We start from the raw sequence: 14,685 nt of genomic DNA, 5'->3' as shown, positions 1-14,685 counted from the left end.
ACGAATAAATTCTTTACAAATCCTACCATGTGAATTCATGGATTTTTTTTTCACATTCTGTCTCTCACAGTTGAAGTGTACCTCTGGTTCAAATTACTGACCTCTGTCATCATTTTAAGTGGGGGAACTTGCACAATCGGTGGCTGACTAAATACTTTTTTGCCCCACTGTAGATGCCTAGACAGAGCATGCAGGATGCAGCACACAGAATATTAGCTACTCTATTTTCATAGTCCACTTGCACCAAGATGGCATCTAAAATCAGTTAAATTATCAAAGGAAAGCTATTTAGGTTTGCAACCAATATAAAGAGGTTCAGATTACCTCTGGCATGGCTGTATCCACTGTAGTTAGTGTACACAATGAAAGGCAAAAATTGTATGGGCAATGCTTTTATCCCGCCTATTTAGCTTTAGGCTTTGAATTTAGCAGAATGCTTAATGGGATAGATGGCTGTTGATTAGTGCTGTGGCTCTAGTTTTCTATGGAGTATGAATTTAAATGTATACTTAAAAATGCTGTGTGTAAGTGATCACTATACAAGGGTACAGGATGGTTACACTGAATGAGGGAGGGCAGTATATAAGAATGAAGTGCTTCTTCTCCTTATTATTTTTTTCTGTCAGTCACACCTTTGTAACATGTTTAACGCTTTGAATCCACAGTGACATGTATTTAAAGCAGAGACTAGTTTATGGCTTTTCTTTGTTTTAAACTAACAGATTGAACAGGAGCGTATCGATAAAATCTGGCCCAAACTGCGCGTGCTGGCTCGGTCCTCACCAACTGATAAACACACTTTGGTTAAAGGTGAGTCCATAAACCAAAACACACACTCATATACAAACCGATTCACTGCCAATTAAAACAGTTTTTTTTCCTCCTTTGTGTTTGCACCCAGGCATCATTGATAGCAGCGTTGTAGAACAGAGGCAGGTTGTTGCAGTAACAGGAGACGGAACTAATGACGGCCCAGCTTTGAAGAAGGCTGATGTGGGCTTTGCCATGGTAACTTGAGATACTGTTCACCATTAGTGTTTATTTGGCATTAATGTGCTTCTGTCATGACATTTTTTGTAGTAATCAGTCTCTTATTCTGTATTTTTGAAGTAAATCTTTTTATGATTCAAGATGTATAAAATACATCTATTATAAATCTGTAAAGGACAGAGTATTTTCCATTGTACTTTGTAATAACAAGTGTTTTGAGTAGTGTGCATTTTATTTTGGCCACAGCTCTTACTCATGCCAAGTGGTAGCACTTGGAGGCAGGACAGCATGATATTGAGACAGTAGCACTCCAAAGTAATTTGGATGCTTGAATGCTTGCATGAATCATGTCATGAGTCTCTGACTCCCCCTCACTCTGTCTCAATCTCTGTCAGGGTATCGCAGGGACGGACGTGGCTAAAGAGGCGTCTGACATTATCCTGACTGATGACAACTTCAGCAGCATTGTCAAGGCAGTGATGTGGGGAAGAAACGTCTACGATAGCATCTCGAAGTTTCTACAGTTCCAGCTCACAGTCAACGTAGTGGCTGTCATCGTGGCCTTCACCGGGGCCTGTATCACCCAGGTAGACAGACAGATGAATACACATATATGCTGACACATGTGCCTTCCTACACACACACACAGATATCACTTCTGTAAATGTCGCTCACTTATACCTGCTAGGGCAAACGTAATGCACAATGCTTTTTTATGCATTTGTACACCAAGCTTATATAAGCAGTGATGTCCTGACACTTGGAAACATTTCTATATGTTTGACAAGTAATGATGATCAACTTAGAAATGCACAGTTATGTAATAGGGCTATTAGGGCTGGGTATCGATTTCTATTTCTATAACTGATTTGATTTGATTCAGTTTTGACTCAGACAGTCAAAATTGTGTCAAAGTAACTGAGGATAAAGCATAGAAAAACATAAAGGAGATTTTCCTGGCCTGGCTTTTTGCAGGGGTTTTATTAGAGGCAGAGGTAAGTATTTTGCAATTAGGCATATTTTGTAAAAACTAAACTTTTTTCGATATTGAACAGCAGAAATTAGACTTTCTAGTTGGAGGTCATTTTTGAATAAAAAAACACAGCGGGCGACAGTGCTGTGCACAACGTAGACTGGTGTTTGATAAGCAAACGAATAATGCAGAAAACAGATTTCTGATGGTAAACTGGTCTACACATAGCTGTGCAGGAAGTATGATTTTTATCTTGGTGGAAGCAGAACAGCAAAAGCAAGAGAGAAATCATGTTAATGTTTTTCAAACATGAAGCGTAGTTTTGATCTTCTATTGCTGCTGGTTCAGTGAATTTTGGTGGGAGAGTGACAAAACCTGCAGTTTCAGAATCTGTGACATGTCGACTTTCGGCACCCAATGGCGTGTCGCATATGTGCCACCGGGTGAACGGCGAGATCCGCGCTTTGTGTTTACATCTTTTTGCGGAATCTGTTTACCTGCTCTTATTTGCTGTTTTAGCTGTTTGATGGTTGTTGAAATAGTTTTGTCAGCTTTAACCTGAGATTCTGGTGTTTCTGGAAAAATACATTTATACAGGATTTAATGAATCGATATCGCATTATTCAAACTAAAATAGTTTTGATTTGGGAAAATCGATTTTTTAAGCCCACCCCTAGTGACTACATGTTTGTATTTCTGTATTATGAACAACTTTAACAATCTTTAATTACGAAGAAGGAACTATCATGCTTCCAAGCATCTTGATGCTTATATTGAATTTGGCCAATGTTGCAAACAATTAGATTGGTAGCCAAGTGTAGAAAAATGCTCTGAAACAATGTTTGAAAGCAGTTTGAGCTTTTGGGTCAGACGTAACTTGTACATTTGTACTAAAGGTCATCTCAGACATTTAGTTTTCACCGTGCACTTAATTTTGTTTTTCTTTTTTGTTTGTTTTTTCTTCTGAGTAGCAGCCACTCGGAAGAAAACTGGCATAGCCCTTGTGTTCTGTATAACACTATAAATTCTGTACTTGCTATGCTTCCGTGCCGTCCTCTGAGGCTTTGTGTAATAAGTTTATTAATTTCTTTGTGGACAAGGTTGAAAGCATGAGACCTCCAACTCCTATTGCCGACCCTTCTAAGCATGTTTCGTGCTCATGTTTGCTATCCACCTTCCTACCAATTGCTCTGCCTGATTTAGAGAAACTGGTGTTAAATGCTAAACCGTGTGGTTCTCCGAATGATGTGGTTCCTCCCCGCTTTCTCCAAAAGGTATTTCGTATTATTGGACCTCAAATTCTGAACATTATTAACACTACTCTTCTGTCTGGTCAAGTACCTAGTGAGTTTAACCCTTTAAGACCTACCATAGAACCAAGTCCGCCAGAGCTTATATTATATTTTTACATGCTGTGGAGCCATTTTTGGGAGCATTTCAAGTTGCTATACATCAATACAACCATTATAGCCCAGATTTTAATAATATGTATTCATTAAGTGCATAGTAATTACATAAATTGCAAAAAAGTGCAATAAACTACAAAAAAATTGAAAATCGTTTTTGATTTTTTAACATATATTTGTAGTTAGAGAAATTTAGGAGGCTTATACCTCAAAACTGTAAATACAAAAAAGTTGCACAAAATAGTTTCCCACCACAGGAAATTTATTTTGAGTGTCTTCATAGTTTTATTTTTGAAATACACCAATTTTTATACACTGCAGGAAAAACGAAAATAAATATTATACTGCAAATTTGCAAAAAAGCAGCATATGCATCAAAATAAACTATTTCCAGCAGTGCAATATGAGTCCTAAGCATCCCAGAAACGACACAGAAAGTCATAAAGTCAAAGATAACTTTTAAAAAGAGCAGTATAGGCCCTGAGGCCCTGATCGAAAAAAAGACTACATTTCCGCGAAAATGACGTCACTTCCGGTTTCGGGCAGGTAATGGCGGAAATGCAAAAGTTCGCGCTGACGTCTATTCCAACGTAGGAAGTGTTTTGAACAGCTGATCGGACCGGCAAAGCGTGTTTCTGGAATATTATGTTTTTGTTCCTGCAAGCTCTTTTTATGCAGTTTTTTCAAAGCTTTATGTGGAAGGAAACCGTGACCTAGGACAAGCTGATGGCACAATATGTAAGTACAACTCCTCCGGTTTCATATGCAAAAAAAATTTTTGCGCTAGCTTACGTGGTTGCAGTGCTACCGGGATTTAAAAATAGTTACGCATAACAGAGCGTTCCCGCTCCGATCGGCTCTAAAGGGTTAAGCATGCAGTTATACATCCCTTGCTTAGGAAACCTGGCTTAGATACCTCAATCATGTCAAATTTTAGACCTATCTCTAAGCTTCCTTTTCTAAGTAAGATCTTGGAAAGGATTGTTTATACTCAGCTGATGGACTACTTGAATGACTTCCAGTTGTCTGAAAATTTTCAATCCGGTTTTAAGCCTTTTCACAGCACGGAGACAGCCCTTGTAAGAGTTATCAATGATGTTCTGGTAGCTGCTGATCGTGGTAAATATGCAGTGCTGGTCTTATTGGACATGACCGCTGCCTTCGACACAGTGGATCACAATCTATTGATCTCCCACCTTCACCATTGTGTGGGAATTTCTGACTTGGCACTGTTGAGGTTTAAATCATACCTGTCTAACAAAAGTTTTAATTTTAACGATCGTAAAACGGAAGCGATTTTACTTGGCCCAAATCAATTTTCCAACCCTCCAGATGTTGATTTCGCTGTTCTGACCTCTCATTTGAATAGTTCAAACATAAATCTTGGAGTAAAGATCGATTCTGCACTTACCTTTGATGACTACATGAATGGGGTGGTAAAATCAGCATTCTACCACCTCAGACGTCTATCGAAGGCAAGCCCTTTCTCTCCAAATGTAACTTAGAAACTGTAATTCATGCCTTTATTACTTCACGCCTGGATTACTGTAATTCCATTTTAATAGGGGCTGGTCTTACAATTAGTTCAAAATGCTGTGGCTTGATTTTTAATTGGTAGAAGAAAGTTCGACCACATTTGGCCTCTCTACATTGGCTTCCAATCAAATTTAGGATCAGTTTTAAAGTTCTTTTATTGTTTTTTAAATCCTTAAATGGTTTGGCCCCGTTTATTTGTCAGATTTGTTGAAGCCTTATGTAACCACTAGTTCCCTTCGGTCAGCTGGGCAACTGCTGCTTTCAGTCCCTAAGTCATGGCTGAAACTCAGAGGAGACCAGGCAGATTTCCACATACTTCACTAAGAGGTATGTGCCACCCTGCCTAGACTGATTTGCCCCCACCCAATGTAAAGTACAATTTTCTAGATCTGCCATTGCAGGCAGACACAATGGAAGAGGTGCTGTAACTAGAAAGAAGGCTAGTTCTCAAAGAATAGTTCCTGTTCTTGGAGGTGACAGCCACACACACTACTTCACTGAGAGTGGACTATTATAGGACACCAATGGTTCTGGTCAGTTTGCAAAGGAGTATCAGATCATTTATCTTTTTATCTCACATTACATGCTTTCATACTGTATCATATCATTAGAAACAAGCTGGAAACATATTTAAAAATGGCTATATTCTGTACTATTAAAATCTAGATGAAAGAATTAAATTCAGCTGTTTTTGAGCATTCTAAAACTGCATCAGTTACATTTCAACATGTGACAGTGACCCGTCCACAGTGACAGAGGTGCTGTCGGCTATGGAAAAAGAAACATGTGGAAAGAAACATGTTAAAGATATAAATAATAAGTAACAGTAAAAAAAACAGTAGGTAAGGCTGCACTTCTTGCAGTGATTTCGTATAGAAAACCTTTTCATCAGTAATATGTTTTCTTTTTGTCTGCTTTCAGAACTCTACATGATTGTTTGCAGCTAGCAGGTTGTTAATGCTGTCCATCAAGTCTAACAGTCTGTAGTCTGTGAACTGACCTTAGCTAACGCCAGCTAACAATGTTAGCTCGGTGGTGAGTAGCCTTCAGTAATAGTAAGAAATCACACAGCAAGCAATAGTACATCAAAGAGACTGAAGTGACACATTTATAACTGATGCCACCAACATTAACAGGATGCTTACACTAGAGCCTCTCGCATGTTTTCTTTGGGTTTCTGGCAATGCGTTTAAGAATCCAAAATTAAAGAGGGAGCCTAAGAGCCTAACATATGAAACAGGAAAAGACTGCCGTATAAACCGTTTATTTCAACAAAGTAACTGTATTCTAATTATCACCTATTTAAACGGTAACTGTAACGCACTACAGTTACTCATATTTTGTATTTTAAATACGTAACGCCGGTACATGTATTGTGTTACTCCTAGGGATGGGTATCGTTTAGGTTTTATCCGATACCAGTGCCAAATCGGTACTTTTGAAACGGTGCCGGTGCTTAAACGGTGCTCAAACCGGTGCTTAAAGAATGGAGAACACAAAATTGGTCCAAAAACCTCTCATGTTCAGCTGTTTTTTTGTAAAACGATAACAATGTTAGCCTTTTCTGCAGCTATGGTATCACTCTTGGCTGGAAGCAATGCTTAAACAATGGAAAAAACACAAACTTTGTCCAAAAACCTCTCATGTTTAACTGTTTTCCACTTTTTCTTTGGTCATTTTAGCCTTTTTGGCCATGGTGAAGGGAGTATCTGCCATCAAACAAGAAGACAGCCGCATGTAGCTATGATGATGTTTGTTAGTTCACCTTACATGCATTAATTTAATAGCCTACTCAACGTTGATTACACACGAACAACATTAAGCTACTCACGCAGAGAAGAACGGCGGCTGCTGCCATCATCATCCGTCATCATTTCTGCTACACTGGCAGGGCTAGGGGCCAGGACTTTATTCTTCGGGTTTTTGGGGGATGTTGCTCCGGGTCCGATAACTGGCAACCCAGATGTGCACGGTGTGAGGTCTCGCAGCAAGCTATCAAATACGGCGCATTTCTCGGCTTTTAAAAAAAACGCTATGCGTCGCCAGGTGTTTCATCGGATTTGAGGTGTTACCTCCTTTGACAGTATCACAGTATCAGCTTAAAGCACTTGTTGCTGCTGAGTTTGCATCTTTTGCTGTGAAGTACAGCCAGACTTTTGACCGCTTCGCCTAGGGCATTTTTAATCTGTAGCTCTGCTCTAAAAGAACGTACGTACGTACCTGGACCTGCCTACTGTCCTCGGAAACGTAAAATGATTGGCTAGAATCTAAAGTGTATCACAGCTCAGGAAAAAAAAGCACTGAAATAAAGCACCGAAATAAAGCACCGAAATGTGTGCTGCTTTTCGGTCTGGTTACTACCGTTTATGTCAGAACCGATACCGGTACCCATCCCTAGTTACTCCTCAGCACTGTTTGTCATTCTGTTCATCCCTAGTTGGTGTCTGTACCAGTGGCTAGGTGCTGTCCCTTTATAAGAGCCAAGAGTTTTACTTTCCCCTTCCTCCATGTAAAGAATGTGCCCATGGCACATCTAGGGTTTCCTCTACAAAAACCTGCATTGCGTTTAAAATATGTGGTGGTAAGCCAGAGGCCTAACAAGGTGCACATCTGATGTTGTTATATCCCAGCTCCCTGGCACATAGCAAACACTTCACCTTGTACAAAAGTAAAGCCCCTTAACATAAATTGTATTGCACCATCAGTATTATGAAAATACATCTTCTGTAGAAATTTACATACCTTATTGGGAGGAATAAAATCAAAATGTTCCCACACAGGGGAGGACATCCTCCTCTTCTTAGCTGGCTCCATTCTCTCCTGACTTTCTCTCCTCACTCTCATAAACTCTCTTTTTCTGTGTTGAACCGTGGGACTATTCATTCAGGCTCCTGTAGCTCTCTTAGCTGCGTCTCCTGTGTCCCCGCTAGCACAGTCATTAACTCCACCACAAGCTCCATTTTCACCTCTACCATTGCTTCAGTCATCAGTTCAGTCTGCCACTCAGTCGCCCTTAGCTCCATCATCCACACTACCAGCTGCTTCTCTTCCACCACAACCATCACTACACTCAGCCATTCAGGCTGCTACTCAGTCAGTCATTCAACCTATAGCCCTGCCATTAATGCACTCTGTGGCTGAGCCATTAGCCGCCCGGCCCGCAACCAATTCGGCCACTCCTCCACCCGTTACACCTCCACCACCATCGTCACTGCTGCCCGCAGCACAGCCTATAGCCCTGCTACTCATAACTCCGTCTTCAGTGTCTCCACTCCCTGTAGCTCAGTCTCCCATGTCCCTGTCACCACAACCGTCACTACAGTCCCCAGTTCAGTCTCCTGCAGCTCAGCAGCCACCAGTTCAGTTCCCTGTAGCACTTCAGTCTCCTTCAGTACAGTCTGTCGCCCAGTCGCCGCTCAGTTTCCAGCTCAGTCATCTACTCAACCACCAGCTCCACTTTCTCCCCAATCGTCATTAATACCTCTAGTTCGGTTTCCTGTGCAGTCACCCCTAGTTCATTTTCCTGTGCAGTCATCAACTCCACCACCTACTCCATTTTCACCACTCTCACTACAGCCATCAGCCATCACTACAGCCATCAGTATAGCTTGCCATTGCCAGTGTGTGAATGTGTGTGTGAATGGGTGAATTACTGAATGTAGTGTAAAGCGCTTTGGGGTCCTTAGGGACCCCAAAGTCCCCTGTGCCAGTTGAGACTTCAGTTCAGTCCCCTGTGCCAGTTCAGACTTCAGTTCAGTCCCTTGTAGCAATTCAGTTCCCTGGTCAGCCACACACTCACCCACCTAGTCAGCCTAATGTTCAGTCAGGGGTCCCCACACCCTCTAGCCCTGCATCTGCTCCTGCTGGAGGCTCGAGTGAGCAGATTAAGCACTCTGCGGCTCCCGCGCCGCCATCTACCTCGTCCGCTTGGGGTTCCGGTGAGCCCGGTCAGCTCTTCCTCGTCTCCGCTGGGGGTTCTGGTGAGCCCGGCCAGCACTTCCTCGTCTCCGCTGGGGGTTCAGGAGAACCCCTCCAGCCGCTCCTCGTCTCTGCTGGGGGTTCAGGAGAACCTCTCCAGCCGCTCCTCGTCTCCGCTGGGGGTTCAGGTCAGCCTGGCCAGAACCTCCTCGTCTCCGCTGGAGGGTCCAAGATGCTACGGCCTGGTCCAGCTTAATCCTCGTCTGGTCCAGCCTCATCCGAGTCTTCATCCTCGTCTGGTCCAGCCTCATCCGAGTCTTCATCCACGTCTGGTCCAGCCTCATCCGAGGCTGCAAACGAAGATGAAGATCTTCGTCTGCAGCGTCAGCTTCAGCTTCCTCTGGTCCCGCAGCTGCTAAGCTGCCGTGTGGTCCCGCAGCTGCTAAGCTGCCGTGTGGTCTGGTCCTGCGGTTGACTCGCCACTTCCTCGTCCACACCTTGCATGGCCATCCCCAAGATCTCCTTCGTCTGAGTTGCCGCCGCCGTTGCTGTCCGCACGGTCAGCCGCCTGAACTGTTTCCACGCCGCCGCCGTAGCCATCCGCACGGTCGGCCCCCTGAACTGAACTGTATTTGAGCTGTTTTCTTGGGCTCCGGTGTTTACTGTGCACTGCTTTTGTTTTCTGTTCCGAATGTGGAACAGAAAACTTACCTTGGGATATGCCTGTGTCTCACTGTGAGTTTAGTTTGTGAGTTTCCAGTTTAGTTTGCTTTTGTATGACTTTCTCCTGCTGTCCGGCTGTGTGCAGGCAGGAAAGGCAGGCAGGCAGGAAAGGCAGGCAGGCAGGCAGGCAGGCAAGGGCAGGGCAGGGCAGGGCGGGCAGGCAGGCAGGAATATTTTCAGGCCACACAGCATGAATGAGGGTAGATCACGACACAGACACAGAGAAACACAGGGCTTAAATACACAGAGGGAGCAATCAGGCAGGGAATGGGTAACAGGAGGGAAACACAGCTGGGGCAAATCAGGCCTAACGAGACAAGGGGAAGCGAAACCAGATACATTAACATCAGACATGGACCTTCAAAATAAAACAGGAAACATAACACAGACTGAACTAAAGACACAGACTCACACGCAGGCACTGCAACAGAGGGAACAGTACGTGGGACCAGGACAGACACAGACATTGACTGGATACGGGGATATCGCAGACAGGGGAGACAGCAACTAACGATGCACAGAGACATAAACCATAAAAGAGAACTCTAACAAAGAAACCCAAGATTAGAAATGATAAATAATATAATAAACTCAAAAACCCTGGGTCAACGACCCAGGCATCCTAACTCCTGCCAGCAAATGAAGCTGAGTTCTTTGTGTTTAAACCTCGTGCCTGAGTGCCTGCATTTTGGGTCCAACTCCTGCCTACCGTACAGCGATTCATGACAGAATGACCGAGAACCTACACACACATATAAAAACAAAAGTTAAATTAGTAAACCTACTCTGAAATTAACTGAAGATAAAAATGTTAAACTAAATAAAAACAAATGGAAAATACAAAACTAATTTAACTGCAGACAGTCTGTCCTCAGCAACCTTACAGTCACTTTTAGATTACTTTTACCACGCAGACACACATAGACAATTAATAAAATAATTAGTAATTCCAACTGTAGAAGAAATAAATTACTGCAGGAGAACTTTATGCACGATTTGTGATACCAACCCATGGTTGCAAATCTCTCTGCAGGACTCTCCCCTGAAGGCGGTGCAGATGCTGTGGGTAAATCTGATCATGGACACGTTTGCTTCTCTGGCCCTTGCTACCGAGCCCCCCACTGAGGCCCTGTTGCTACGAAAGCCTTATGGCCGGAACAACCCGCTCATTTCACTGACCATGATGAAGAACATCCTGGGCCATGGAGTGTACCAGCTGGTCATCATCTTTACCCTGCTGTTCATAGGTACAGAAATACACTTAAAAATAAACACACATACAGGCTATATACTCAGATTGAGTACTGGTTGATACACAGGCTCAGGATACTTAAGGGTATAACTTAAGGGTATCCTTCCCTTTATGCTAACCTTAACCTCTTAAGCCCCAAGCCTAACTGATCTCCTGCCTTTTGCCCCCGTATCAGGGGGGCATTGGGGCTTAAGAGGTTAATCAATTCAATTACATTTTATTTCTATATTCCCAATATACGACAGTAGTCACCTAAAAACACTTTGTATTGTAGGCTAATATGTACGACAATATTAGAAAGAAATAGGAACATCCCCTGTTAGGAAACATTTGATGGGAAGGAAAAACTGCCTTTTAACGGGAAGAAACCTCTTGAAGAACCAGGGTCAGGGTAGGGCGATCATTTACCATGGCCAGTTAAGGGTGAGGGGAAAGGGAAGAGAACAGAGAGACACAAGGGACACCTATCATGTCACCTAACAATAACTTTTTATCAAAAAGGCAAGTTTCTCATCTGAAAATTAGAGAGTGTATTTCTTCCACATCCAAACTGGATTCCACAGGAGCCTCAACTAAAGGCTCTATCTTCCTTTGTACTTTTAAAAATTCTAGGAACTACAAGTAAGCGTGCATTCTTGGTGCTTTGATTGGATAATAATGTACTATGAGTTCTTTAAAGTATGACTTGTTAAAAAAAATTTATGAGGAAAAGGATTTTAAATTCAATTCTGGATTTTAAAAGGAGCCACTGCATAAGCTAATACATGGTTGTTCTTTCTAGGCCCATTGCCATTCAGTTTTTTAAAGAAGTAAATTCAGGCATTTAGGGCTTTAAGACATACCTGTAGTTTTACTAGCTGATTTGTATCATCTGGTTTCATGGAGAAAGAATGAAAATTTATAATTTTTTCTAATAATATTGTCTAAGTGAAACAATATTAGTCCCAGCACAGAACCCTGTGGAACTCCATAACTTTTATGTGTGAAGAAAATTCCCATTTACATGCTCAGTTTGGAATCTATCAAATAAATATGAACAATTTCTTTAATGCCAACAGTGTGTTATATCATTGAGGTAAAATATTGTGTTGCACTGAGGACTAGCGAGTTCAGAAGTAGGGTTTGGCAATATGGAAGAAAACCTTAGAAAATTTTTAGAATAATATAACACACTCAACTGCACCTTTCTTTGTGACTTTATGTACTTAAAATTGTTTTTTGGCAGCATGGTAACATCCCGAATTAATTGGCCATGCTAGCCCTAACCTAAACCTGTCTATAATCTTACTACTAAGACCAAGTCTGAATGTTCTTTTATTTCTTCCTTTTTTCTGTGCTCTCCAGGCGAACGAATGTTCAACATTGACAGTGGTCGTAATGCTCCGCTTCACTCCCCGCCCTCTGAGCACTACACCATTATCTTCAACACCTTTGTCCTCATGCAGCTTTTCAACGAGATCAATGCTCGCAAAATCCATGGAGAGAGAAATGTTTTTGATGGCATTTTTTCTAACCCAATCTTCTGCTCCATTGTTTTGGGAACTTTTGCTGTGCAGGTCAGGTTAATCCTTTAACACCTTTTAGTGTTTCATAGAGGAAATTTTGAGCCGCTGATGTTTTGTCCTTCTTATGGTACAGCATACTGTGTTATTCAAGTGCCAAAAACTAATTCCTCCAATGACCACTTGTGGCTGTTTCAAGAGTGAATCAAACCTCACAGACTCCAGTGTTAAAATGTCACACTTAAGTCCATGAAATTAAAGTGTTTACAGCATGCTACAAAAATAGCTTGGGTTGGATAAGGTTCTCACCTTTATAATAACCGTATGAGGGATGAATTCTTATTAAAAATGACCATTTGCATTTGGTTCAGTTAAGTTCTATTCTAAGATGCAAGACTAGCAATGGAAAGTCTACAAAACACATGTTTTTTTTACTGGAACTTCATTACATAAATGGCATGTCACTGACATGTGATTTATTTTAACATTTCCATATCCAGAACTCTAAATTATTTTTTGTATCATAATTATTTATAGTGAGACATAAATGAATGTCTCTTCTCAACAGTTTGGTAAAGGATTACAACATAGTTTAGTTTGGGGTAAAAAGTAATGTTCCCAAAAGAAGTGAGACTGTAACTGGGTTTTATATTTTAGTCATTTATTTTGCTGTTTTGATCACTTTTATAGATTCAGTCCATATTTGGATCAATTGACTCATGCTGAACACATTAGCAATGCAATGAGAAAGGAACTCTGTGTACACAGAAATACAGACAAGAAAACAAAGAGAGACTGAGAGGAGGGAAGAAAGAAGAAGAATATTTTCAGAACTATACGGTGCTTGTTGTTACCCTGGGTAGAGAAAAACAAGAGAGGGGGGGGGGGCTTGAGGGGAGCAGCAGGGATTTGGGGTATAATAGTGATGAAAACACAGATTTGTATTAAAATACAATCAGAGAGATCTGAAGAGTGGAAGCAGCTTGAGAGAGGTGAAAGAGGAAGAAATAAGTAAGAAAGCTACAAAATGATATTATATGTGATATGATGGATTGTATTCACAGTGTGATTTCTGACTCTCTGGGTTGGTCCAAAGATGGCAGTGTCACTGATAAGCCTTGTTCCACGTGTAAATGATCAAGTGCTGTTGGTACATCCACTGAGGCATGTAGACCTTAGAGGACATAAGAGTGCTGCTTTACTTTGAGCTTAAAGAAGTGGTTTGAGCAAGCCACATATATTGTTTTGGAATAATTACTCTTAAAGTTTAGTTCTATACATTATATACATCTTTTTACACAGTAATGTAAGTTGGGGCAGACTGACTGCTCTGCCTAATATGGCAGAGATTTCCTGTTCTCAGCTTACAATCAAGTCTGAGTTACCAAAGATGAATCTGCCCAGGGGTCACAGATCTCCAGGGGTCCAGAAGTTTCCACAACTCAAGTAGTGGTAAAATCCAGTTTTAAGAGCAGCATTGTATGATTATGTAATGTTGATGTTTTTATCTGTATCACAGATAATCTGGAAAAAGTAGAAGAGGTTGTACTTGTAGAAGAGTTCAGAGTTCACGCAAAGTTTTAACTCGTGTCACTTGATCTAAGTGTGCTTTTAGAAACCAACAAAGATTTGCAGGGTGACACAAGAGCAGTACATCTGATGGTTGAAGATAAGTTAAAGTAATATATTTCACATATATGGAGGTCATATGATTTCACTCACTCTTCTCAAAGCCCACTCCATGTTTTCCTGTTTCTATAAAACAAACAAACAAAAAAGCTCCATCTCCCAGTAAAGGGCAACTGCAAGCCTCTTCTCCAGTTGATTGTTTTTGGAATCAGAAGAATCCACACTCAAAGAAATCTGGGAAATACAAAAAATGACTAAAGTGTTCAGTGACTATATACTCCATTAAACTCAAATCTCATTCATTTAAATCAGCACACTGCAGCAGGAACATATTCTATTTGTCAATGTTGAGTGTTTTCCCTGCAGCAATAAGACTAAAACACTTGCAGTCTTTTGTGTTGTACAAAGTCAGTGACCCTGAAATAAAGGACATTTTATCAGAGCTGGCCTGATACAGGCTTTTGGGTGCAGATGGCCTTATACATTTTAGGCCAGTATATTTGATAGGTTTGTAGCTTGAACCTATCCGCTGGGACGTTAAGGACAATATAATTACACAAGACAATTACGCAAGACACGAGTAGGCAAAGTTCTTCATGTTTCTCGTGCACGGGAGAGACCGGACAAACGCCGTTCCTTCGCTTGACCCCAGTTGCCCTCGTCCGTTCTCCCGTACCACAGTTCTTTTATTGAGGTTACATGAATATGCATAGGTTCATTAACATATGACGTCTACATAGGTATACATGTGAACAA

At 41.5% G+C, this 14,685-nt stretch overlaps 1 protein-coding gene across 2 annotated transcripts in view; it reads left to right on the top strand.

Annotated features, from left to right (window-relative positions):
- atp2b3b (ATPase plasma membrane Ca2+ transporting 3b) overlaps positions 1–14,685 on the top strand; it is a 116,442-nt gene that overhangs the window by 76,101 nt on the left and 25,656 nt on the right. For both annotated transcript variants that reach the window (XM_005754087.1, XM_005754086.1), the window contains 5 exons: positions 723–810; positions 902–1,008; positions 1,386–1,577; positions 10,580–10,793; positions 12,143–12,354. In XM_005754087.1, coding sequence (XP_005754144.1) covers positions 723–810; positions 902–1,008; positions 1,386–1,577; positions 10,580–10,793; positions 12,143–12,354 — 813 coding nt within the window. The remainder of the gene's footprint in view (positions 1–722; positions 811–901; positions 1,009–1,385; positions 1,578–10,579; positions 10,794–12,142; positions 12,355–14,685) is intronic.

The sequence above is a fragment of the Pundamilia nyererei genome, unplaced genomic scaffold (assembly GCF_000239375.1).
Source record: "Pundamilia nyererei isolate P.nyererei 1_Seehausen unplaced genomic scaffold, PunNye1.0 scaffold00505, whole genome shotgun sequence".
NCBI lineage: Eukaryota > Metazoa > Chordata > Actinopteri > Cichliformes > Cichlidae > Pundamilia > Pundamilia nyererei.
Note: the sequence above shows the minus strand (reverse complement) of the source record. Positions and strands in the feature narration are given on the sequence as shown.